We start from the raw sequence: 26808 nt of genomic DNA, 5'->3' as shown, positions 1-26808 counted from the left end.
GATTTGATGAAGTAATGCCTTGTTATCCCACGATTATAGTTTTGTATTAGGACCCTTAGAGGTCCAGAAGGTCCCATGCATGTGTACCTTGGGACGAGACCTATCTCAGAAAGCAGTTACTCGTCTGCATGGCATGGACTCGCCGAGTTGTTCTTCAGACTCGGCGAGTAGCTTGAAGATTTGCTGGGACTCGCCGAGTTGTTCATCAGACTCGGCGAGTGGAGTCGGGGTGGCCCCGCGATTCTTCCACGAGGACCTCGTCGAGTCATGAGGGATACTCGACGAGTAGAAAGGGAATATTCAGAATTTTGTGAGGACGACTAGACTCGTCGAGTCGCCATGGTACTCGCCGAGTCCAGTCGAGTTGACCGTTGACCAGAGTTGACCTAAGTCTGACTTCTTAGGGATAGTCACACTTAGATGATATGAGTGTTAATGAGTTATATAATGTTATAGGAGGGTTGTAGCTCGTTGGTTTGTGCGCGAGTGATTTCAGGAGTTGCTAGCTTTCAGCACTTACGAGGTGAGTCTTCTCACTATACTGCACCCGGAAGGGTTTGACTGTGTGACCGGAAGGTCAGTTATGATATGTGATATGTATGCTATATGTGGTATGTTATATGTTATATGTGCTATGTATGTTATGGGCCGGAAGGCGATTATATTATGGGCCGGAAGGCGATATGGTGTGTGATGGACCGGAAGGTCGGCGTGGGTAAGGCCGGAAGGTTTACCCAGCAGGGACGGAAGTCCCCTGAAACACATGGACCGGAAGGTCGGGCCTGGAAAGGCGTATGTGCGTAAGTTGTATATTGGGGAACTCACTAAGCATTTATGCTTACAGTTGTTATGTATGTATGTGTTCCAGGTACTAGCGAGGACCGTGGGAAGGCGCCGGCATGATCGATACACACTAAAGAATGTTTCATGATCTTGGGAGTTTGAATAATTGTATTGACCGAATGATTAAACTGTTTATGTCTTGTTTTAATGGAAAATAATTATGTTTTTAAAATGAAAAAATTTGGTTGAAAATTTGAGTTGTTACAGTTGGTATCAGAGCTAGGGCACGGGTTGATGTGTTCGACGGGGACGTCGAACCCTATAATGGGGGGTGAAAGTGGGTTAGATCTGATCCCACATCGGCTTGGAAGGAGAACGAAACATTTCCTTATAAAGGGGTGTGAATACCTTCCTTGTCACAACGCGTTTTAAAGCCGTGAGGGTAGCAGATCCCATAAGAACTCTGCAGTTAAGCGTGCTCGGGCGGGAGTAGTACCAGGATGGGTGACCCCCTGGGAAGTCCTCGTGCCGAGTGGCCCAAAGCGGACAATATTGTGATACGTGCCAGAGGGGGATGTTACAAATGGTATCAGAGCCTTGGTTTGAGGGATTCGGGTGCACCTTCGGGGGTAACTGAACTCAAACCGAGGATTTGAGGAAACTTTTCAAATAAAGGCATAAACTTTTGTAAATGGTTTGGTGGTAAGCAAGAAAGAAGCAGTGTGTACGATCAGTCAGCGCCCGAACGGTAAAGATCCCCAAAATACCTTACAATATTATATGATATGAATTGTTATGCATGCTAGAAGACTAGGTATTCATGATAGGACTAGAGTGGCCTGATTTGTGATGCCTTAGTCTAGGGAAGTTGCCTATATGAGATGCTTTGCTAGTATGCGGGCAGATAGAGCGTATCAGAAGTAGAGTACTCACTATCTGGAGTTTGGGGAGGAGGACTTGGGATGAACATTGATGCGGTGTGGTCGGTAGTATTGGGCCCGTACTACCGAGGACACCGGGTCAGTGGGAGGCCCAAGTAAGAATCCCTGGATATCTGGGACTGAGTAGGGTTGCGTGTCGAGTACGATTATACTCGGTAGAATCTCTGATAGTTTTTGTTGTATTTCAGAGATATCATGGTTAGACCGCGGCACGGGGCAAGTTCGAGCGGTATGAGTGACGAAGATATTCGTCAGATGATCCACGAGGAGGTGGCGGCGGCGATCCGGGCTGAGATCCCGGAGATGTTTGGGTCTATCAAGACCACCCTGATGGAGACGTTCGACGAGCGGTACGCCGCATTGACTGAGGCTGCAACCGCTGCAGCTACCGCAGCTGTGGCCGCTGCTAGGCCACAGGGGGGTGATTCATTGCTGTTCCGAGAGTTCAGCAACACGAAGCCACCAGAGTTCGATGGGACGCAGGATCCGATTGCTGCGATGAGGTGGATCGCAGATATAGAGGGGTGCTTCTATACTTGTTCATGCCCGGAGCACCTGAGGGTACGGTTCGCTTTGAACCAGCTCCGTCTGGGAGCGAAAGACTGGTGGAAGTTCGTGACAGCGAATTTCACTTTGGCAGAGACTACAGCGGTGACATGGGAGGGATTTACTGCCATGTTCAGGGATGAGTACGTTCCCCCGGTGGAGAGGGAACGATTGGTGCAGGAGTTCTTAACCCTCAAGCAGGGTACCGATTCTGTTGCGGTGATTACACGGAAGTTTCATGAGAGGGCGATGTTTTGCCCTGAGCTGGTGTCCTCAGAGCAGGCTCGGATGAGCCGATACTTGGGTGTCTTGAGGAGGGATATTCGGGAGTTTGTGTCAAACTCCACTTACCACACTTTTGCTGAGCTTCAGGCGAATGCCAGGAAGCGCGAGATCGAGTTGGAGACTCAGGCTAGGGAGGAGGCCGAGTCTCAGCGGGTGGATCGGCGACCGGCTCAGTTCCAGCCGGCAGCCAAGCGGACCAAGTCCGCTGATTCGAGGACAGGAGGTTCGAAGGGTCGCACTTGCGGGAAGTGCGGCAAGAGTCATGATGGAGCATGTCGAGCTGGTGCTTGCTACAAGTGTGGCAAGGAGGGGCACATTGCCAGGGAGTGCCCCAAGGGATTTTCGGTTTGCTTTCATTGCAACCAGACTGGCCATAGGAAGGCCGAGTGCCCTCAGCTTCTTCAGAGATCTGCACCTGCTGCCGGAGTTACTGCGACTCGACCGGTGAAGGCCGAGGCCCCGAGGGCTCGGGGAAGAGCCTTTCAGCTGACAGCGGAAGAGGTCCGCGCTGCGCCCGATGTTGTGGCAGGTATGTCGTAATTCATGTAATTATTTTAATGTCGATATGTTATGCTTATGTTGTTATGCGCGTAGGTACTTTCCTTGTGAACTCTGTGCCTGCCTTAGTGTTATTTGACTCGGGTGCGAGTAGGTCCTTTGTGTCCTTGGCCTTTAGTCAGCATATCGGCGTTAGTCGTGAGTCGTTGAGTCGACCTTTGAGAGTCTCTATAGCTGACGAGAAGGTGATTTGTGCTACGGAGGTTCTTCGGGGATGTGTATTAGAGATTTTCGGGGTTGGATTCCAGATTGACCTGATTCCTATCGCGATGGGGGATGTCTGTGTCATCGTGGGCATGGACTGGTTGAGCCGGTTCGGCGCTGTCATCGACTGTGAGCGTCAATTGGTGACTATACGAGACCCAATTGGGGGAGTTCTTTCGGTATACGGCGAGGGTACCCGTTCGGGATCAGCTTTTTGTTCGGCCGCTAGGGCGAGGCAGTGTCTACGTCAGGGCTGTAAGGGTTTCGTGGCGTATGTGATGGATACGCGGGAGGTTTCTGAGAAACCGAAGTCAGTTGAGGAAGTTCCGGTGGTGCGCGAGTTTTCAGATGTCTTTCCCGAGGAGTTGCCGGGAGTACCGCCTGTGAGGCAAGTAGAGTTTAGTATCGATCTGGTTCCGGGGGCAGCGCCTATTGCCAAGGTGCCTTATCGTCTTGCACCTTCAGAGATGCAAGAGTTGTCCTCGCAACTCCAGGAGTTGCTGGGAAAGGGATTCATTCGGCCGAGCAGCTCGCCATGGGGAGCACCTATTCTGTTCGTCAAAAAGAAGGATGGTTCACACCGGATGTGCATTGATTACCGGGAGTTGAACAAGCTAACGGTCAAGAACCGTTACCCGTTGCCGAGGATCGATGATTTATTCGATCAGTTGCAGGGAGCATCTTGGTTTTCCAAGATCGATCTGAGGTCAGGATACCATCAGGTGAGAGTACGGGATGAAGACGTCCAGAAGACAGCGTTTAGGACGCGATATGGACATTATGAGTTTGTGGTGATGCCTTTTGGACTCACCAATGCCACGGCTGTGTTCATGGATCTCATGAACAGGGTATGCAGGCCGATGTTGGATCGGTCGGTGATCGTATTTATCGACGACATTCTGGTGTATTCGAGATCGAGAGAGCAGCATGAGGAGCATTTGAGGGAGGTCCTTGAGGTATTGAGGTCGGAGAAACTTTATGCAAAGTTCTCCAAATGTGACTTCTGGTTGCGGGAGGTCCAGTTTCTAGGACATGTGGTTAATCAGAAAGGGATATTGGTCGATCCGGCCAAGGTTGAGGCGGTGATGAGTTGGGAGGTGCCGAAGTCACCCTCTGAGATCAGAAGTTTCCTTGGGTTGGCAGGGTATTATCGGAGATTTATCAAGGATTTCTCCAAGATCGCAGTGCCACTCACCAGATTGACCCGGAAGGGTGTTACGTTCTCATGGGGGCCCGAACAGCAGACCTCCTTTGAGACACTTCGCCAAAGATTGTGTGAAGCCCCGGTATTAGCTCTTCCAGAAGGGATGGAAGATTTCGTGGTATATTGCGACGCATCGATTTCGGGATTGGGTGCAGTGTTAATGCAGAGGGGTCATGTGATAGCTTATGCGTCGAGGCAGCTGAAGCCTCATGAGGCGAGATATCCCACGCATGATTTAGAGTTGGGGGCAGTGGTGTTCGCTCTCAAGATTTGGCGTCACTACTTGTATGGGGTTCGATGTACGATATACACGGACCATAAGAGTTTGAAGTACTTGATGGATCAACCCAACCTAAATATGCGTCAGAGGAGGTGGTTGGATGTGGTCAAGGATTATGATTGTGAGATCCTGTACCACCCAGGCAAGGCTAATGTGGTAGCCGATGCATTGAGTCGCAGGGCGGAGAGCACTCCATTGCGAGACGTATGCTTGAGACTGACTGTGATGACTCCAGTATTGGACGCCATTCGTGGGGCCCAGGCGGAGGCCGTGCGACCAGAAATGCAGAAGAAAGAGCGGGTTGTGGGGTTAATCTCAGAGTTTGTCAAGGATAGTCGAGGTCTTATGACGTTTCAGGGTCGGATTTGGGTACCGTTCGTAGGCGGTACGCGTACTACCTTGATGGAAGAGGCTCATAGATCGAAATTCTCGATCCATCCTGGTGCTACAAAGATGTATTTGGATTTAAAGAAGGAATATTGGTGGCCCTGTATGAAGAGGGACGTGGCATGGTTCGTTGAGAGGTGCTTGACCTGCCGTAGGGTTAAGGCTGAGCACCAGAGACCGCATGGCAAGTTACAGCCATTGGAGATCCCCGAGTGGAAGTGGGAACAGATTACTATGGATTTTATCACCAAATTGCCGAGGACTGCTAGGGGAGTTGACGCAATTTGGGTGATCGTGGATAGGTTGACAAAGAGTGCACACTTCCTTGCCATCAGTGAGAGTTCTTCGGCGGAGAAATTGGCGGAGATATACGTGAGAGAGGTGGTATCTCGGCACGGGGTGCCGATCTCGATTGTGTCAGACCGTGATGTGCGCTTTACTTCTAGATTCTGGAAGAAATTTCATGAGGAGCTGGGTACTAAATTGCATTTTAGTACCGCATACCATCCCCAGACAGACGGTCAGAGCGAGCGGACAATTCAGACACTGGAGGACATGCTCCGAGCGTGTGTGTTAGACTTCGGGGGTAGTTGGGATGCGTATTTACCATTGGCAGAGTTTTCCTACAACAACAGCCACCATTCGAGCATTGGTGTGCCGCCTTTCGAGCTGTTGTATGGTAGGAGGTGTCGGACTCCCATCTGCTGGGGAGAGGTGGGACAGAGAGTGATGGGCAGCACGGAGATCATACTCCAGACGACAGAGCAGATTCAACAAGTGAGACAAAGATTATTGACTGCCCAGAGCCGACAGAAGAGCTATGCAGACAGGCGCCGATCCGAGCTTGAATTTCAAGTCGGCGATTTCGTTCTCCTGAAGGTCTCTCCTTGGAAAGGAGTGATTCGGTTCAGGAAGAGAGGCAAGTTGGGGCCCCGGTATATTGGGTCATTTCGTGTGATTGCAAGGATAGGTCGGGTAGCCTATCGGTTGGAGTTGCCAGCGGAGTTGGGTCAGATCCATGACACTTTTCATGTGTCGCAGTTGAGGAAGTGCATAGCCGATGAGTCGGCAGTGGTTCCATTAGAGGATATTCAGGTGGATGCGAGCCTGAATTACGCAGAGAGACCAGTGGCTATCAGGGATCGGAAGATCAAGGTTCTGAGGAACAAGGAGGTACCTCTGGTGTTGGTTCAATGGCAACACCGTAAGGGATTAGAAATGACTTGGGAACCGGAGCGCGAAATGCGGGAGCAGCATCCGGAACTATTTGCAGAATGAGACTTCGAGGGCGAAGTCTAATCCAAGTGGGGGAGAATTGTAACAGCCCGGAATCCCAGGTATTATTAAAATTATGTTTTTGGGGTGATTTAAGAGGGGACTCGGCGAGTTGGAGCCTAGACTCGCCGAGTAGGATCGCGGACTTGGTCGCGGGTCCGCGACTGGACTCGACGAGTCCAGATATGGACTCGGCGAGTCGACGCTGTTCAGCAGAAACCCTAACCGTTCAGTTTGGATCGTATTTAACGCCTCTTAGGCCGTCATTTTCAGTCTTTTGATCAATTGAGAGGAACCCTAATCGCTGTGGACGCCTAGAGCAAGGGAGAAAGCTTTGGAACTTGGAAGAATTGGTTAGGCAAGAAGAAGAGGGATTTGGCTAAAGGAATATCAAGGAGGATTGAGTCCTGAGATTTGGGGGACACAGAGAGTGCGTTTCCAGGTAATACTCGGATCAAATCTGTTATTTTGATGTATTTATGAAATTAGGGTTTATAGAACCCATTTAGTGATTTGATGAAGTAATGCCTTGTTATCCCACGATTATAGTTTTGTATTAGGACCCTTAGAGGTCCAGAAGGTCCCATGCATGTGTACCTTGGGACGAGACCTATCTCAGAAAGCAGTTACTCGTCTGCATGGCATGGACTCGCCGAGTTGTTCTTCAGACTCGGCGAGTAGCTTGAAGATTTGCTGGGACTCGCCGAGTTGTTCATCAGACTCGGCGAGTGGAGTCGGGGTGGCCCCGCGATTCTTCCACGAGGACCTCGTCGAGTCATGAGGGATACTCGACGAGTAGAAAGGGAATATTCAGAATTTTGTGAGGACGACTAGACTCGTCGAGTCGCCATGGTACTCGCCGAGTCCAGTCGAGTTGACCGTTGACCAGAGTTGACCTAAGTCTGACTTCTTAGGGATAGTCACACTTAGATGATATGAGTGTTAATGAGTTATATAATGTTATAGGAGGGTTGTAGCTCGTTGGTTTGTGCGCGAGTGATTTCAGGAGTTGCTAGCTTTCAGCACTTACGAGGTGAGTCTTCTCACTATACTGCACCCGGAAGGGTTTGACTGTGTGACCGGAAGGTCAGTTATGATATGTGATATGTATGCTATATGTGGTATGTTATATGTTATATGTGCTATGTATGTTATGGGCCGGAAGGCGATTATATTATGGGCCGGAAGGCGATATGGTGTGTGATGGACCGGAAGGTCGGCGTGGGTAAGGCCGGAAGGTTTACCCAGCAGGGACGGAAGTCCCCTGAAACACATGGACCGGAAGGTCGGGCCTGGAAAGGCGTATGTGCGTAAGTTGTATATTGGGGAACTCACTAAGCATTTATGCTTACAGTTGTTATGTATGTATGTGTTCCAGGTACTAGCGAGGACCGTGGGAAGGCGCCGGCATGATCGATACACACTAAAGAATGTTTCATGATCTTGGGAGTTTGAATAATTGTATTGACCGAATGATTAAACTGTTTATGTCTTGTTTTAATGGAAAATAATTATGTTTTTAAAATGAAAAAATTTGGTTGAAAATTTGAGTTGTTACATTTGGTTAGTGAGCCCTTCTACATTTTTCAAACTTTCAGTTCATCTAAGGACTTTAAGACACAAGTGAAACTACATTCCATAAGGACGAGAAGGGAAATACAATTTGAGAAAAATGATAAGAATAGGGTTAGGTTTGTGTGTAAGGGCACTATACCAAATCTTGCTACTAATGAAGAAGAGAAATGCCCATGGGTTATCTATTGTAGTAAGTGGAAGCGTGACATAAATTGGATGGTTAAGACATACACGAAGGAGCATCGATGTCTACAAACAAGGAAAGTCAATGCATGTGACTATAAGTTCCTTTCATAGCATATAGTACAAGTTATTGAGACAAACCCAAAGATTCCTATTAGGGCTTTACGAGAGCAACTCCAACGTGAGTACCAGATGGACATTTCGCATATGAAAACTTTTAGGGCAAAGCAACAAGCTTTAAAGCATGTTCAAGGAGATTATGCCAGCCAATACAGGTTGTTAAGGGATTATGTTTTAGAGGTACAAGCACGTAACCCATATACTACGGTAAAAATTGATGTTGAAAGTGAGGCGAATCCAACTGTTGAGACAAGAACATTCAGGCGTATCTATGTTTGCATTGGAGCTTTGAAGCAAGGTTTTGCAGCGGGAAGAAGGGACTTTCTTGGACTTGATGGAGCCTTCGTGAAAGGTCCATATCCAGGCCAAGTTTTGTCTGCTGTGGTAAGATCTTCTTATTTCTTTTTGTATTGTATGTTCTTTATTTTAAGTAGTGTTAACTGACCAATGTTTTCTGGTAATTTATGTTTCTTATCAAAGGCATTGGATGGTAATAATGGGATATATCCTTTAGCCTACGCTGTGGTTGAATCAAAAACATTGAATTCTTGGACTTGGTTTTTAAGTAATTCGGGTGATGACTTATGTTTGGGAACAAATTCCAATTTCACGTTTATGAGTGACAGACAAAAGGTATTGGAACCTATCCAAACTAGGTTTTATAGTTTTATACTATTGATGTAATTATACTAACATACAAACATGTTAATATTGCTAGGGTTTGTTTCCTGCGATTGCAACACTATTTCCATGTGCAGAGCATCGCTATTGTCTTCGTCACATACACGACAACATGAAAAAGAACTGGAGGGGAAAGGTGTTCAAGGATCTTCTTTGGGAATGTGCCACGACCTCTAATGTACAACACTTTCATCAAGCAATGGAAAAACTAAAGAAGCTTAACAATGATGCTTATGAGTGGCTGAAACAAATACCTCCTCAAAGTTGGTCTCGCTCCCACTTTACTGGTATAATGACTTTCGATCTCTACTTAATAATTTTAAAAGAAGGTAAATTGAATACTGACATAGAATTTGTTTATGTTCAGGGAGAGCACATTGTGATGCTCTGACTAATAACCTATGTGAAGCATTCAACAACAAGATAGAAGATGGTCGTGATGCACCAATTATTAACTGCATTGAGTTCATTAGAGAGTATGTAACAACCTGTCATTTCAGGTCATTAAAAATCGAGTCTTGTAACCTCTTTGAAAAAGTAATTAGAATATCATCGAAAAATGAAGTATTCAAAAGCTCTGTTTGGAGTACACTATGTAGCAGATATCGTCTTAAGGTTTCCAAGCATATAAAGAACACTAAAATCCGAGTTATAACGAAGAAGTTATGACCATTCTAAGTTTTCCGACAAAAACCGGCAATACGAAGTTACGTAAAAACGCAAAGTTTCAATAGAATACTTTTTGACCTTAGGTGTCTAAATAAAAGTCATAGATTTTGTTAAACTGCAAACGTACATAAAAAGAACGCCCAAAACGGACATCGTATGAAAAAGTTATGAATTATTAACGAATTTTCTTACCCCGACCTTTTAAAAATAAATAATAAAAATAATTTCGGAATTTGCCGACGGAATCTAAACGAAAATTGTACATCTTAGTCTCACCTACGCGTGGATATAAAGAACGTCGAAAACGGAGTTCGTATGAAGGAGATATGAATTTTTGAAGTTTAATAAATAATTAATATATATTTTTAATTGAAAACTTCGGTATTATCCGAAGTCTGAGTCACGCGAGTACGCCCTGCGTAGTCAAGGACTTGGCCCCGGTTCGTCCACGTCGCCCCCTATGCGAGCTACGCCCCGTCCCATCCGAACTCCGGGGCAGTCGAGGACTCGGTCATGCATGACGCACGGGTACACCCCGCGTACCGAGGCCTCTCAACCCCTATAAAAGGGATGCGAGGATTCCGGGAAAACTTGCTCATTTCCTCTCGTTCTTCTTACTTTTTGCCTCGTTTTCCGTGCCCGTGCAAATCCGAAGCCCTGGTCGCTTAGCTCAAGTTCTGAAGGTCGTTTGTACTCCCGAGATTCCCGAGAATCCCGAGAAAATCTGCTTTTTCAAGCCAAAGTTCTGCTCGGTTTTCGTCACACCTTCTTCAATCTATCAAGTGAGTTCATACCCCTACAAACACACTTTAAATACATTTTAAATGCTTTTTATACTCTTTTAGGGGGGGAGGATACAACTAAACATGCAGTTATTATCGTGTATTTTATAAGTTTCACTTCACTCGTTTTTATCAAATGAATCACTTGGAATTCATTACTACTATGGAAAACTCTTGTCATACTTTGCATGCACTAGACTTATACAAAGTATTTAGTGATTTCAAAGTATCTTTCGTTGCTAAGCCGTTTTATACATTCTAAAAACTCATGATTTATGCTTTGTCAAACATTGTGAAAAAGGATAAACTTCGCATACAAAACTATTACTTTAATACAGAGTTAGTTGAGAATCCATGAGACGTGTATATCTTCAAATACTACCTTCTTGTTAGAAGGTAATACTACAAGTCCTGTCTATAACCAGAGTCTCTCGTTAGGAGAACGTGTCAAATGTGTATTGATCTATACGGGAAGTCATGATCCCGCGCCCTGACTGTTAGCTACAGTCCGTCCTTTGGGGTGACAGTTTGTCATAACACTACGACGCTTGAAGAACGTCGCTACAGGCATATTATGTTTAGTATGGTTATAAAACTCATCGGATACACAACTATTATATTACTTCTGATTGATGAACGAGTAGCTATTAAAACTATTCTTTATCTAACAAATTGAAATCTTATGATTGGTTTATTATATAAATCTACGTTTAAAATCTTCTAAAGCATGTGGTTTGCTTCCAATTTTTAGTCTTGGACATTAAACAAACTATTACTTTAGGAAAATATGGGATTTCCTGTATACAAACCAAACAACTATTAGGAAAATAAGAGATTTTCTTGGTTCAACTATCTACATTTTTCAACACAAATACTCTCATGCATTTCATACTTTTATAAGAAAATAAGGGATTTTCTTGGAAAACATACACTCATTTTGGAATGACATTCAATGTTTCTAAACCACTTACGAACTCACCAACTTAATTGTTGACACTTTCTCTTTGAAATAACTTGTATTCTTAGGGAACCGCTAAGCAGGTTGGAAATCAACTTTTGGGAATTAACGCGCTGGCGTTAATTATTTCTTTTTTTAAAGATGTTTATGTATTTATCTTTTGAACATGTAATGAATATCATTGTGTAAACACTTTTAAAACCCTTATTTATGTATGGTGGTGTGTACTTTCCTTTCTATGAACTTTTATGATACTAAATATGACGTCCTCCGGCCCCGAACGTTTCCGCCGTTCTGGTTTGGGGGTGTGACAGAGTACATTATGACGAAGATAGTCAAAGTTGACAAGGAAATTCAGAAAGTTGTAGGTCCTTTGACTCCTACAGCTACAACAATATTGGATAAGATAAAGAGTAAGGATAACAGTATATTGCAACATTTTGTGGTGCTGGAAAATATCAAGTTGCTGGACCATGGCAAGATCAGTGTATTGTGGATGTAGGTCAACAAAGTTGCACGTGCAAAAGGTGGGAATTAACAGGAATTCCGTGCAAACATGGTGTGGCTACTATTTGGGACATGGGGAGGAATAGCAAAGATGTGGGAATCCCATAATCATTTGTGCATCCATGTTACTGGTTATCAAGCTGGAAAGAGATGTATTCTTTTAAGGTTAGTCCAATCAATGGAAGGTCCATGTGGGAGAAGTCAGCTATACCAACAACTATGTTGCCTCCAAAACATCGTGTTCCCATGGGAAGACCAAAGAAGAAGAGAACAATATCTATTGTGGAAAAAGAGGAATTTGTTAGAGGAAACACAACATCGAGGGCCCATAGATCAGTAACATATACGAAGTGTAACAATGTTGGTCACAATGCAAGAACCTGCAAGGGCAAAGACCAATTGTTGGTGGGGGTGGCGGACAATCACAAGTCAAAGGAAAAGGGAAAGGGAAGGCAACCACTTAATGGTTTATAATAGGGCTAGTCTTTTGTTACTTTAAATACGAATGGATTGTGTTATGTTGCTGCTTGTAATAGGGCAAATATTTTGGTACATTATTTATGAATAGTTTGTAATAGGGGCAATATTTTGTTACTTGTTTTAGCCAATATGTTGGCACTTTTGGATGAACTAGTTTGTTACACTCATTGCCCTGTAATAGTTTGGTACTAATTAATGGGATGTTTTCTTCTTATGATACACCATTGGGTAGATAATAATTTGGTTTATATTGATTTTTACATTTATATTTTCCATAATAGTTTGGTACTAAATTAGATTGTTATATTCTTCTTATGATGTCACCCTCATTGCCCTGTTATAGTTTGGTACTAATTAATGGTCAATATGCTGCTTATACATCACTTTAAAACATAATCAATACAAGACTGCTACAACCATTACAGTACATTTGCATTACAATACATAGACAACCTAACGAATACATAAACACCATTTTCATTGATCTTAAAAATCTTAACCATTTGCATTACAATACATGGACAACTTAACCATTACAGAAGAGGATACCTTCACATTCACTGCTACAACCTAACCATTACAGATAATGATACCATCACATACATTGCTACAACCTAACTATTACAGAAGACTTTACCATTACAATAACAACTCATCCCCACCTTACAACTTGTAAACAAGTATCACCAAGAACAATACCCAACTAATAAATAAACATATTTTCAAGAAAAGATTTTCATTTTTCAGCTTCTTCACAACCTTACAAGCCAGGAGATTGTCAATCTGTCACCATGATCCTTTTCATCATCATCTACCTAAGCAATAAATCATTTACGTGGTTCCTGTCAATTTCAAAAGTCACAGTTACAATACCTATAATCGCATACAGTGATATCCCCATCTAGGGTTACGATTACAAAATTCTCAACTACAACATACCTTAATTGGACATGCGTAAAGGGTCTTCCTGGATTATTGTTAGTAGTTGAAGTCCGAATTACAGCAGCACGCCCACGATCGCATTGAACCATCCTTGATTTGAAGGAGATTAGGTGTAACCGCTTCAAACGATGGAGGATTGAAAGAAACTCTAAATTGGGTTCGATCCTGATGAAAAATTAGTATTTGAAGATCGTTGGAAATGTGAAATGACTTTTATACCCCCAACATGTAAGGCATGTGGGGTGTCTAACGGAAACAATTGACGGAATGTGAGAATAGGGACTAGGCGCGTTACATAATTAAAAGTTGAGGACAGTCCGAGTTAGAAAAATAAGTTAGGGACCAAGCGTATAATTTACATTAAACCACTGGGACCATTCGCGTAATTTACTCTATTTCTTTATTTAATTTTATTAATTTGTTTTTTATTTATTATTTAACTACTTCCAGTTTATCAAATGTCTTTATTTAAGCATTCATCGAAATAAATCCTTAAAATATTTATCCCTAATTATATGATTATTCTTGTTAATAATAATCTCATTTCCTGAATTACTAACGAGAAATAGAGCGTTACAATTTTGATCAAAAACTCATGAAGATATCGCTACTAACGAGAAATAAAACGTTACAATTTTGATAAAAACTTATCGAAGCTTCTAACCTCGTTAGCCTTAAAATAAATAAATTAGAGAAAATGACAAAAATAGCCAATTATACTAATTGCATTACAAAAATAGCCAAAAAAAATCGAGATTACAAAAATAGCCACCCATTTCGCAGATGAGAAGGCCCCATCTGCGAAATGGGCATCTCATCTGCGAATGTACAAGTGCCTGAAGCACAGTTGTGCTTCAGGCACTTATACATTCGCAGATGAGAATTTTTTTTTTTTTTTTTAATATTTTTCGGTATAAATAGGGGTAATTTCGCAGATGGAATAGGTCCCATCTGCGAAATCCTCTGATCCTATCTGCGAAATGATGATTTTTTTTTTTTTTTTTTTTTTTTAAGGTTGACTACGAAATGAATTGGTTTGACTACGAAATGGGCTTTGCTATATAAAAATTTTTGTAGAAAAAATATCATTTTGGTTGTTATTTGGTTTGTGAAATACTCTCTATATCTACAATTTGCTCAAAAAATGATTGAATATTTGGTTTGTCTTGTAACCGGTGGGAGATGGCAAGTTAATGGAACTAATCTGGAATACATATGTCCACAGGGAGGTATTTCTGAATTTGCTTTGATATTTTCTGAGTATATTAGTTATAGTGATTTTGTATCTATGGTAAGAAGCAAAATTGGTTTGTTAGACAAATATAGAATTAGTCTTCGTTTCCACCATCCTGAATTAAATTATTATATAGCTATAGTTGAAGACGTGGATGTTAGAATGTTGATAAACGTAATCAAATGTAGTGGAGGAAGGGCTGTGAAAGTGTTTGTGGTGGTTGATGAAGTTGAGGAGGTTAATGGGGGTGGTGAAATTGGAAACGAAGTTGTTGGTAATTTATGCAGTTTTAAAGGGAGCAACGATCCGATAGGTACTTTCAATACTCCTAGTGTACCTCAGTTTCACAGTGTTGCTGAAAATGTTAATGTTAGTTATTCACCTATTCAATATGTGGATCCCAAGAATTACAAGTATGTTGGTGATGATGATGTTGGTACATATCTTAATCATGTTGGTGGTCGTTGTGATGATGTTGCCGAACAAGAAGTTAAACTTATGAATAGGCGTGTGGTAGATAAAACTAAAAAGAAAAAAAATTCAACTCAAAAAAATGAAAAAAATCATGTTTACGGGCATTATGTTGATGTTGGTGATGTATGTTTAGATATAACCGAGCTACAAAGTAATTCCGATAGAGATGAGTTGGGTGATGAAGTTAAAGCTAAGTATCCCGATAACCTTTTTTACGGTATGCCCCCTGTACCAGCATGGCCAGTTGATAATAATGAAGATATCCCAACACAGATGGTAGACATTAATCTTCAAAAGATTCAATGTGAGAGTATATTTAAAAACAAAGAACTTTTAAAGCGGTGTATTGGTAAAAAATATCTTCGAGAAGGTTTCCAGACGAGGACAAGTAGATCCACCAAATCAAGGTATGAAGCTGTGTGTGTTTCGAAAAATTGTTCTTGGTTACTAAGAGCAAAAGCAATTAAAAATACTGATGGACTTTTCCAAGTGAATAAATTTGTTGATGTACACACATGTTCTTCAACATTGTTGCAACCTAATCATCGACAAGCAAACAAATATGTTTTGGGTGAATATGTTGCTGATGTTTTGGCTGAAGACTATAGTAGAGTTTATCGGGGAAAAGAAATTGTTAATGATATGAATGCTCAATTGAATATCAATATTTCATACCATCAGGCATGGCGTGCGAAACAATATGCATTGTTGTCGTTAAGGGGTACGAAAGAGGATTCTTTTACCAAACTTCCGGCGTATTGTCACAACTTGGCCAAACATAATCCGGGTACTGTCACACATATTAAAACAGATGCTGATGATCGGTTTGAGTTTTTGTACGTCGCACTCGGTTGCTCGGTTAGTATTATCATGTTCTAATTTTTTTTAATATTTATTTTGGTGTATTTGAATAGATATACAATGTATTGTAGGTACGAGCTTTTGTCAATTTTTGTAAGCCGACCCTAGTAGTAGATGGAGCTCACCTAAAGGGCGAGTTCAAAGGTACCATGCTACTTGCAGTTACTAAGGACGGACAAAATCAAATATTACCGGTTGCATATGGTATATGCAAAAATGAGTGTACTGATTCTTGGACATGTTTTTTTCAAAAACTACGTGATTGCATAGGAAATATGCAGGAGCTTACAATTATATCTGATAGGTCTCCATCTATAGCAACATCCGTTGCCAACATTTTTCCTCACGCTCATCATGGAATATGTGGTGTCCATTTGTATTTCAACATAGTATCTAGATTCGGCAAGAGTAAGACGGTTAAAGGAATTTTTTGGGAGGCGTGTAGGGCGTACACAGTTGATGCTTTTGATGCTGCCATGGATGTTATGAAAAAGACAAAAGAACCAGTATGGGAGTACTTAAAAAGTATAAATCCAGAAACCTGGTCAAGGGCACATTTTAAAGGGAACCGATACAATCTTATGTCGTCCAACAGTGCGGAGTCTATAAATGCATTATCTAGACATGCACGTAAGGTGCCAATACTTATGTTGATTGATTTTTTTCGTGCTACAATGCAACAATGGTGGTTTCAAAGACGTAACTTTGCAGGTATTACGTAAATTTGTAATATTAATGTTTTATTAGTTTCGATGTTATTGATTTTAACTTCTTCATTTTGGCTGTTTTTTTAGCGGAAGCAACAACAACACTTACCCCTTGGGCGGATGAAGTTGTAAAAGAAAACAAGAAAATTTTTACCAAATGGGATGTTCGCATGATCTCAAATACGAAATGCGAGGTCAAAAAGGGGGCACAAAATGTGATTGTTGATTTTCAACATATGACATGTACATGTAGGCATTGGCAACTTGATGGGATACCTTGTGGTCATGTCATAAGATGTTTAACAGTGAACAATTACCAAGACTGCTCGAGGTTTGCATTAAATGCTTACTTTACCGAAACACTGAGGAAAACATATGAGGAATCAGTAAACCCTCTGCCGAAGCCATCCGAATGGGAGATCCCCGATGATTTGATGATTGTTAAGCCACCTATAATGGATAAACGTCAGCCAGGCAGGCCAAGAAACACAGACCGCATTCCATCCCAAGGCGAGGGTCCAATTATAAAAGAGTGTTCTACATGTGGTCACCTAGGACACACGAGAAATAATTGTACTGGAAGGGCGTCTGGTAGCAGAGCAGGTCACATAATTTCTACTGCAGAAATGGCATATAATATTGGTGGTTCAGCGGGTTGCTCACAAACCCATAACGCTGATTTTGATATAAAACAACCTTGAAATTAAGAGTAATGACGAGTTGTTAGCTTATTATGTATTGTAATATTTTTATTAACTCTTACAAGACATTGCTATGCTTTCATATTTTAGTTAAGTTTGTTGATTATAACAATGAATGAAGCCTTTATATTATAAAATATAGTTTGCAGATTTATTTTAACAGTTACAACATGTTATTTAAAAAAAACAACAAACGATCATTTGGCAACCTAATATGTTTCATGATAATATTACAACAACTTTATAACTAATTTTTAAACTCAGGGAACTGCAACGGGTACTTCTCTTTCTCCATTGTTATATAGTCATCCCTAATTCTCATTTTGTCTTCGAAACGATCCTTTTTTACCATAATGTGTATCAACTGCTCATCCTTCTCAGCAAGCCGTTTTTCAGTCGTTTTGATTGCCTTCTTACTCTTTTTTATCCAATCTTTATGCTCTTTGATTTTGTTTTTATTGAGGTCAATCCATTCTTCAGCTTGTTTGCATTCCGAACCTATATCATTAGCAAGTTGAGTGAGAAGTCGGGATGACTCTTTGTCCTCTTCTTGTTGTGCTTCAGCCTTCTTTAATTCTTCAAAATTTTCATGTGACATATATGACCCGGCTGAAGAGGGTGTAAAAAAAGGGTCTACCGAATCACAGTAGTAACAATCTACTTCGTTGCATGAGCAAATTTCGAATTTGTGTGAGGAACTCATAATAAAATCGATGTTGTATTAAACTGGAGCAATAAGTGGTATTTATACATACTAGACAGTAATGAGAAGTCCAACTTTGAAATGACTAGACAGTAATGATAAGTCACTGTAGTAACCTGCACATCCCAGTGGGTCCCTTTAGTGACAAGAGATAAATGACAGTTTGACATGACAAAACACTGCATAAAGCTGAAATTCGTAGTCCAAATATAACCATTTCGTAGTCAAAGTATTATTTCATAGTCTATTTATTTATATAAATAGATGTTTAAGATCTATAAACCAAACACCCAAATCACCTAAACGAAACGAATTCCCATTATTAGAAATGTCGTCGAATGCAGCAAGTTCTTCGAATGAAGTACCTGGTTCCAATTCTGAAAGGCCATGGACGACAAACGAGGTGTTAGTTCTAACACGGTGCTGGCTAAGTGTTAAGGATGGTGAACCGTTACTTGCTCCCCCGCATTGCCTAATTGGTGATGAATGGAGTCGCATCACATCTTTGTTTAACCATGAGATGGGAGAAGGGCAAAAAAGAGAAAAATCAGATGTTGTTACTAAGTGGACGGATGTAAAGGAGGAAGTGACATGGTTCAATCGAGCATGTAGTTATGCGAAACGTAACAATGTTCGTTGTCGTGACGAAGAAGAGTTCTTGGAAGTTGTTACAGAGTTTTACATCTTTGAGCATGAAGGCAGAGACTTCGAATATGAGGAAGTTTGGAAGGTTGTTAGAGATAAACAGTATTTCAAGTAGACCGCTCTAATTTGTGTTAAGAATAAGCCATGGACTTGTGTTTTACGTTAATGCTTTGATCGTATTATGTCGTTTTTTTCATGTAATTGTTGTGATGTTTTAATGGTTCATGGAATCTTGTTACTAATGTATTCTAATATATTTTGATAACTAATGCAATGGTCATTTATTAACCCAAGTTAATCATACGAGTTTCTCACATAATAAACTAAAATATATTAACTCAACTTAATCATACGAGTTTCTCACATACTAAACTAAAATATATTTTAAACATATGAAACACATACGAATTACATACGAAATACATGAAAATAACCTAGTACTCACATAATAAACTAAAATAGATTTTAAACAAACGAAATACATACGAAATACATAAGAAATACATGAAAATAACCTAGTACTGAAATAATAAACTAAAATAGATTTTAAACAAACGGGATATATTTCAAAATATTCCAAGGGGCTTCAAACTGGAATTCCAACCCGTTACTTAATGACTTGTATTCCTCCTTAGCAGCTTCCAAGATGACATCCTCAGTAGCATTTAGACGGGCGTCGTCAATTTTGGTATAAAGATCGTTGAATAATAGAACTTCGGTTTTCATTTCATACCATCTTGCTAAGATGTCTAGTTCGTCACGATCGTTTCTTGTAGCCATTCGGTTTGCAGCATTGAAAATATTTGTTAGACGGCTCCAAAACATTGGATCATTCAACTTGCTTGTCTCGTACACATGAATGTAAGCATGTGTAAGAACCAAGAACTCTTCATTGCTCCATGATATAGAAGTCATTTGGATTGAAACAAAGAGGGTAGAATCTAAAAAACAATATTTGAACAACTATATTGGTTAATTTAATAACGTTTTGCGTGTAACTTAGGGTCAATTTATAGTAGTTTCTACACAAAATCGCAGTTCAAACTTCTAATATGTCTGCAATTCATAGTCAAAATTAACTGACGAATGCAGTGTACTATACTTATAACACAACAGATCACTGTTCGAGTTGACAATTCATCCCCAGTTGAATGACAACACAATACATTGCTGTTTGAGTTGACAACTCATTGCACCAGGAAAGTAAGGAGTCGTTATAAATAGATTTCAATATCCGTTGTAATTGTATTCTATTACTTCCCTCCTTGCAATTATGGACTCACCACATATATGGAGGAACGCAGAGGAGGTCGCTTTGGTTCAAGCTTGGATTACAACTGTAGAGGTGGATTTTCCACCGGGTCCCCCACAAGTTCGTGCTGGATCATTTTGGTCTCGTGTCTGTCATTTGTTTCACCATTTAATGAACCGCACTCAATATCGAAGAAGAAGAGATGTCAAAGCGAAGTTTCTGAATATGAAAATGAAGGTGAAACAATTTCAACGTATTTATAACGAGTTGGATAACGAACATGCAAATACGGATGAAGACATTCTACGGCAGGTGGCTTTGGAACTATACCGCTTTCAATACGATGGTAGCGAGTTTACCCACTTAGATGCATGGAATGTTTTAAAGAATGTCCCTTATTTTTAATATGCATGTTGGTTAAGTTAATTGTTTTTCGTTATTTAAGTTGCTTTTTGTTGTATGTGTCTAGTCGTTACTATTTAATAAACGTCCATTTCTTTTAATGTATGTTGTTCCCTCAATAGCCAATATTTAGAAAGCAATAAAATAAAACCGGGGTACATAAATAACTAACACATAATACGACATAAAAAATAAACTGGGTACATGGATAACTAATACATAACACAACAGTAAAATAAAAACGGAGTACATAAAAAACTAATACATAATACTACATAAAACATAAATGTGCTACATGAATAACTACTGCATTGAGGGAGGTAACAGGACCACCGTTTCATTTGGTATTTCCCAATGCTCATATGATGGTATACCATTCACCAACTCAGATCCATATGCAACTCGATACACATAATTAGTGAACTTGTATTCAACCATTCTCTGAATGGACTCAGATGTACGGGTTCTTAGACATGCTATAGCGTGGCCACATGGTATACCGCTTTTTTGCCATTTACCACAACTACATACCCTTCGTTCAAGTTGTACGTTGTTGGTGGCAAAAGTGTCATGGACTTCAAATGTATCCCCATACAAACGTTTTGCATTACAATTGTAAGACTTGCTGAGACTTTTTTGAACCTTACTCTCAACGTAAGGGGTCAACCCACCAGACAACCTCCCTGTAAAAGTTGATATTTTAATAAAAATAGCAGCACAATAAAAAAAACAAAACATAACAATCTCCCTTACCAGCCAGTTCGGCCCGCTCAGCATACTTTGATTTTATCGACGTGGTGGTTAACTCAATTATCGTTGTTATAGGAAACTCACGTGAGGATATAATTTGCAAAATTTCAGGGACGTCAATCGATTTAACATTGTAACGTATTTTTGGGAAAAATGCTCTTGTCTATTTTGAAATCGGTATATCGTCAAGCCAGTAAATTGGACTCATAAGCAAGGTGCAGAAAGGTGGTTGCCTACATGTACTTTGCAACCTTTCGAAACACAAGTAAAAATCATCAACGCTATATGCATTGCATGACTTCCAAAACAACGATTCGACTTCCATATTGTTATGTCCGATAGACTCACGTATCTTTCGAGCTATATCTTTAGGACAATATCCATGATAGGAATCCGGGTAGGCACTGTCAACACCAAAGTCTATGTTATCACACATGTTGCTTATGAAACCAACCTCTGTGTCCTCACCTAAACAATCTCTTAACCTCATCATGAACCATCTCCATGATTCTTCACACTGTAAGGTTCCCAAACCAAGTGCTAAGAGTAGTGGCTCATGATTTCCATCTAAAGCCACTGCGAAGTACATTGTTGTCAGAAAGCTCCCAAGAAGGGGTAAATAACCTACATATATCAGCGGTATCATGCACCTAAGGAAGGTACGAATCTACATAAAAACGAAGACATATTAGTGTTATGTAAGAACTAATCGACATAGATTACCATGAAATATTGTATAACTCAATAAAAGAAGTATGTTATACCACGCAACCTAAAGCCACAAAACAGAATTGAAAGCGGTTGTTATCGGTTTTCTTAATGGCTGTGAAGGTATTAGGATTTGTTCTTTGAAGGTTATGCAAGAAAATTGGTAGTTGAGAAAAGGTTCTTTGGCTGTGACTACTCATTTTCAATACCGATAATTGTGCTCTACAATGATCACACAAATGGAATTATAAATAGAAGATATTGTATCTCTACTGATCAAAATTCATAGTTTAACCCTTTAAATTCGTAGTTGAACATTTTGAATTCATAGTCAAACCAGTTCATTTCATAGTCAAATTTCACTGACCGACATGACAATACTACAGAATGTACTTGTCTGCATTTCATAGTTGAACTTTTATGAATTCATAGTCAAACCAGTTTATTTCATAGTCAAAAAGAATTGTCCGTAATATGATTTATTCTATAAATGGGTGTCACTCATTATGAAAAAATTTAACTGAGAAAGTAACTCCGATTTAAAAGAATAAGAAGGCTAATGGCATACTGCAATTGTGGAGGAGAACGTATCGTTAGGATTTCGGGTACAGCTAAAAACCCAGGAAGATTGTTCTACGCTTGCCCGTATTTGGTATCATGTTCTTACCGTCATTCAAATTTAAACCCTCGTGTTTACATGACACAAATTTATTTTCTTACTGTGGATATTAAATTTAACAGGGACCAAAATGCGGGTTTATCAGTTGGGTTGATGAAGAGAAGGACCAATCTTCTATGGTAATAGCTAAAGTAGCTAACTCTAATAAGCTCTTTCAATCAGAAAATAAGAAGTTAAAGATAACGTTGGTTTGTAGTTGGGTGTTGTTCTTGGCAGTTCTTGTTTACAAGTTGTAAGTTTTTCAATATTGTTTTTATGGTTTTGAAGTTGTTTGGTCAATAAATTGTTGTATTTGTAACGTTAAAACAAATGTTGTGGTCGTTCTTATGTTGAATTTATTGATAAGTAATTAGTAGGTCATTAAATTGTTGTAATTGTCGTAACGTTATATTTTTTGTCATCCGTTGAGTAAACTCTAAAGATAAACTAATAATGAAATCCAACATTAATTTGTATATACATTTATATAATCCAACTACAGAGGAGCAAGACTAGACCCCCAAATAATTTTTGCCATCCGGAGACGGAACTCTAAAGCTGCGTTCTTTGGGTCAATAAGAACACGTATTGGTTGACCTGAAACCAATTGCTCCATAAACATACAAAGAAAAACACCGCAATCTCCCAAATGACTACTTTGTTGGGGAACGTTTTCTTCATAAATGAATTGCATATTCAATGGAATCCTTGGGATGTTCCTCCGCGCCCAATACTTAATCTTGTCCAAATAATTTGCCACCCGACGTTCAAATTTGGAAAAGATTCCTTCGGATTGGAATTTTTCATAAGCACCTCTACCAAGACTGTCATAAATATGCACTTCCATTGACGCTAATCGTAGTTCCCCAAATAGCCAATGATTAGGGGATGAATGAATCGGCAATAAGACCTGTATAAGGATCAGAAAATAAAATTATGTTTATTTACATCACAATACAAAAACATCACAATACAAAAACATAACAAAAAAGCGATATTATTTTCAATATAAACTATTAAGTTTACCGTATCAACATCCCACCAAGCAACCATGAAGTTAGGGTATGTAGCAATACCAGCCATAAACGCCCTCCAGTCCTGTCCTTCTTCCAAAGCATGAGAAACAAAAAAATTTGGAGGCATTATTGTATGTCGGTCGCTCTCAAACCGTCTCTCCATCAAAAGTCGGTACCAAATGGTTATATGCTGCACACATGATACTTTTGTTATTGACTAAAAAACAATTAACTTTTAAAAGAATTAATTAACAATTTATTTACCGCTGACTCCAACCATCCGTCGTGTGTATGCCCAAACAATGAGCTCCAAAAATCTCTATCTAACACGAAATTAAACAAACGATGCTGCACATCGTATGAATGCAATACATAATTTTGGATGACATCCTCACCGCCTGCTACGTAAGGTTGCAGGCGCAACATGGAGAAGTCATGAGCAACACCAAAAACTGGAGGAGGAACGGGGCATGTTGATTTCGTACCAACCTTCTTTTTTGTTCTTCTTTTTTGTTTCGGTGTCGTGTGCAACTAAAAACAATATTCATATGTTTAAATGTATATCTTTCAGATAATTCACATAAACATAGATAATTCACATAAACATAAAATCATCAGTTTATAAATAAAACGAATACCTCGGTGTAAGGAGTGCATAAAAATTGTGATGGTTTTCGACTCCTAGGTTTATCGGGTGTAACTTCTTTGTCATCATCATCATCATGAAAATAATCTACATTTCCCGTTATTATTAGTTCGTCTTCATCCGGCACATCATCATCAAATTTGTTCCCTGCATTGTCATTCCTCTCCTCCCACTCCTACATTAAAGATAATACTTTATACTTAATAACGAAATACACATAATTTAATAAGCAATAATATCTAAATAAACAAAATATTAATATAATATTAATGTAACTATAATAACCTCTTTAACTTCACTATAATCGTTTGCATCAAACACATCATCATCAAATTTGTTCCCCGCATACTGATTACTCTCCTCCAACACCTACATTAAAAATATAACTTTTTACTTAATAACGAAAGACACTTTATTAAAAAGTAATTATTAAAATCGTAAAGGTAACATCTATAACAACCTTGTCGTCTTGAGTATCACCAAAAACATTTTGAGTTGTATTGTTTTTATTCATCACTTCATCTTGCACAACCTATATTTTCAAATATAAAATATGAACACAAGTATTCATATATGTTAATAAAATTTAATAAATAATGTAGCGTGTAACTAACCTGTTCATCATAATTTCTTTGTGACACTGTCGTATCATCAAAAAAAATGTCGTTCCAAAATTGGTCATTATTCACTTCTTCAACAAAAACCTCTGTAGGTTGTCGGTTCATAAACACATGCTGCTCCAGTGCATGTACCCGTTTCAACAACTCGTCTAGCTTGTGTTTCCCACTGCCCCGACCTCTACCATGAGAGCGACCACTGGACGACATACTAGACGAAGATTCGTCTTGTCTCCTAAAATGGTCTCTTACTGGGGATGGAACTGCTTTCCCTTCACCATATACATACTCTTGAAATGACATATAATAAAAAGATGTCATCTCACCATCACCCGGTAACATGTTTTGTCTTGGTGGTAGCCCCTCCTAAAAAATTAAACATATTAAAAATGCATATAAAACTATAATAATCAACTTTATTAATAATAAACGAAATATTTTTAAACCTGCATCTTTGACCAAATCTTGTTCACGTCAACCCATTTCAATTTTTTTGTTCCGCTCCATCTTTTCATCCGAGGCAAGTCTTTATTTTTTCTCAATGCAAATCCACATGCACGAACAGCCGGAATCATCTCATATATCCATATCTACAATTTTGTACAATAACAGTAATAAAAGTTAAAATTAAAATAAAAAAGATAACAATAAAACAATATAAATATAAGAAAATTTTTATACCCTAATTGGAGCCGTAAATCCTGAGACGGAATACTTTAAAGTTTGACCACGCTGAGGAAGTGATAAATAATGATGTATCTTACTCCACGTATCCTCAAGGTCAACATAAGTAAAATCCCATAGATAGCTACCCCAAGCGAAGCTAACAAAACAAAAAAAAAACAAAATTCATTATTATATAAATTATAACTTTAATAAAATAGAACTTTTAACGTAAAGAAAATATACCTATTCCAGAGATCCAAATTCTCAGCCAAAAAAAACCAATCTTGTGGCACCCGATCGTTAACTTCTTTGCCCAAAAAACCTTAACACAAAATATATATCAAACATACTCTAACTGCATCAAGGTCGTCAAGTGCTAGGAATGTTTGATTTAAAATTAAACTTTTCAGGTCGCCGATTTTCACCGAACTATTAGTATGGTCCGGAAATAGCCGTTCATGCAGTAAACATCTTTTTTTACTGCTTATTAATTTTTCCGACCCTTTTCTCCCAATGTTTTTTGGATACTCCCCAAAATTGAAGCCGGTAATCAAACAAAACTCTTCCGGCCCATAAACCATTTTGGTATTGCCTACTCGAAAATATAAACGTTTTATTCCATCTGGAGATAAAACAGGGTCCGGCCGGATCTGATGAAGGAACATTTTATGAAACAATAAAGCGTCCCCTTGTAAACGAGGGACATCAATAAAATAGCCAAAGACGGTATTTCTGAAAATAGCACGTCGGGCATCATCTAAAACTTCAAAGACTTCCCATATGTTACCGCCAGAGCCTTTTAGGTTCGCAAAGGCTTTCGTATTCATTAAACTAAAATCATGCTGCAAAAAAAAACACAAAAACAAATTAGATAACTAAAAAATATACTTTTTTTTAAATATATTACGAACTGCAAATACTTTCTTAATTACTAATATATATATTTCCGATAAAAAACAATAACATACACATATATAAACAATTTTCCAAGTTATACAACAAATATATTTACGATAGATCACAATATCATACATAATTATATAAATATTTTCAACTTAAACATATTTTCAACTTAAACAAATTTTCAACTTAAACGACAAATATATAAACAATTTTTATCTTTCTAATTAAAACTAACATTATATAACCATAACCATATAAACAAAAAAATTTAAAAATAAAACGACAACCAAACTAACAATTTTGCAAGTTATACGACTACTTTATACAAAATTTTCAACTTATACGACAAATAAAAACAATTTCTAACAATATATATACGACAAATTTTCAACTTATAAATGTTATACGACAAATATATATACAGTTTATATAAACAATTATAGGATAAAAATTTACAAGATTTCAGGTTATACAACAACTAAAAAAACTACAAAAATAACAAATT

At 39.3% G+C, this 26808-nt stretch overlaps 2 protein-coding genes across 2 annotated transcripts; one reads left to right on the top strand and one right to left on the bottom strand.

The window, feature by feature from the left end:
- Nucleotides 1-8413: 8413 nt before the first annotated feature.
- LOC145056306 (uncharacterized) lies at nt 8414-14327 on the top strand. Its single transcript, XM_079004192.1, has 5 exons — nt 8414-8725; nt 8822-8974; nt 9060-9285; nt 9390-9498; nt 14282-14327. The coding sequence occupies exons 1-5, from the start codon at nt 8414-8416 to the stop codon at nt 14325-14327; spliced, it is 846 nt and encodes a 281-aa protein (XP_078860318.1).
- An 8514-nt stretch (nt 14328-22841) lies between these two features.
- LOC145056290 (uncharacterized) lies at nt 22842-25710 on the bottom strand. Its single transcript, XM_079004191.1, has 9 exons — nt 25644-25710; nt 25416-25557; nt 25181-25324; nt 24732-25100; nt 24403-24486; nt 24110-24292; nt 23736-24002; nt 23482-23661; nt 22842-23365 (listed from the first exon to the last, which is right to left on the bottom strand). Exons 3-9 carry the CDS (start codon nt 25307-25309, stop codon nt 22952-22954), a joined length of 1626 nt encoding a protein of 541 aa, XP_078860317.1. The 5' UTR covers nt 25310-25324; nt 25416-25557; nt 25644-25710; the 3' UTR covers nt 22842-22951.
- Nucleotides 25711-26808: the final 1098 nt, after the last annotated feature.

Source organism: Lactuca serriola, chromosome 1 (genome assembly GCF_051521515.1).
Source record: "Lactuca serriola cultivar US96UC23 chromosome 1, Lser_US96UC23_V15, whole genome shotgun sequence".
Lineage (NCBI taxonomy): Eukaryota > Viridiplantae > Streptophyta > Magnoliopsida > Asterales > Asteraceae > Lactuca > Lactuca serriola.
This window is presented reverse-complemented; position numbering and strand designations above follow the sequence as displayed.

Coding starts and splice junctions, on each gene's coding strand:
- LOC145056306 (XM_079004192.1), top strand. CDS start 8,414: ATGGACATTTCGCATATGAAAACTTTTAGGGCAAAGCAACAAGCTTTA. Junction 9,286..9,389: donor GAAACAAATACCTCCTCAAA/GTTGGTCTCGCT, acceptor GTTTATGTTCAG/GGAGAGCACATTGTGATGCT. Junction 9,499..14,281: donor TGCATTGAGTTCATTAGAGA/GTATGTAACAAC, acceptor CGGTATAAATAG/GGGTAATTTCGCAGATGGAA.
- LOC145056290 (XM_079004191.1), bottom strand. CDS start 25,309: ATGATTCCGGCTGTTCGTGCATGTGGATTTGCATTGAGAAAAAATAAA. Junction 25,101..25,180: donor AGATTTGGTCAAAGATGCAG/GTTTAAAAATAT, acceptor TTAATTTTTTAG/GAGGGGCTACCACCAAGACA. Junction 23,366..23,481: donor CTTGGTGGGATGTTGATACG/GTAAACTTAATA, acceptor ATCCTTATACAG/GTCTTATTGCCGATTCATTC.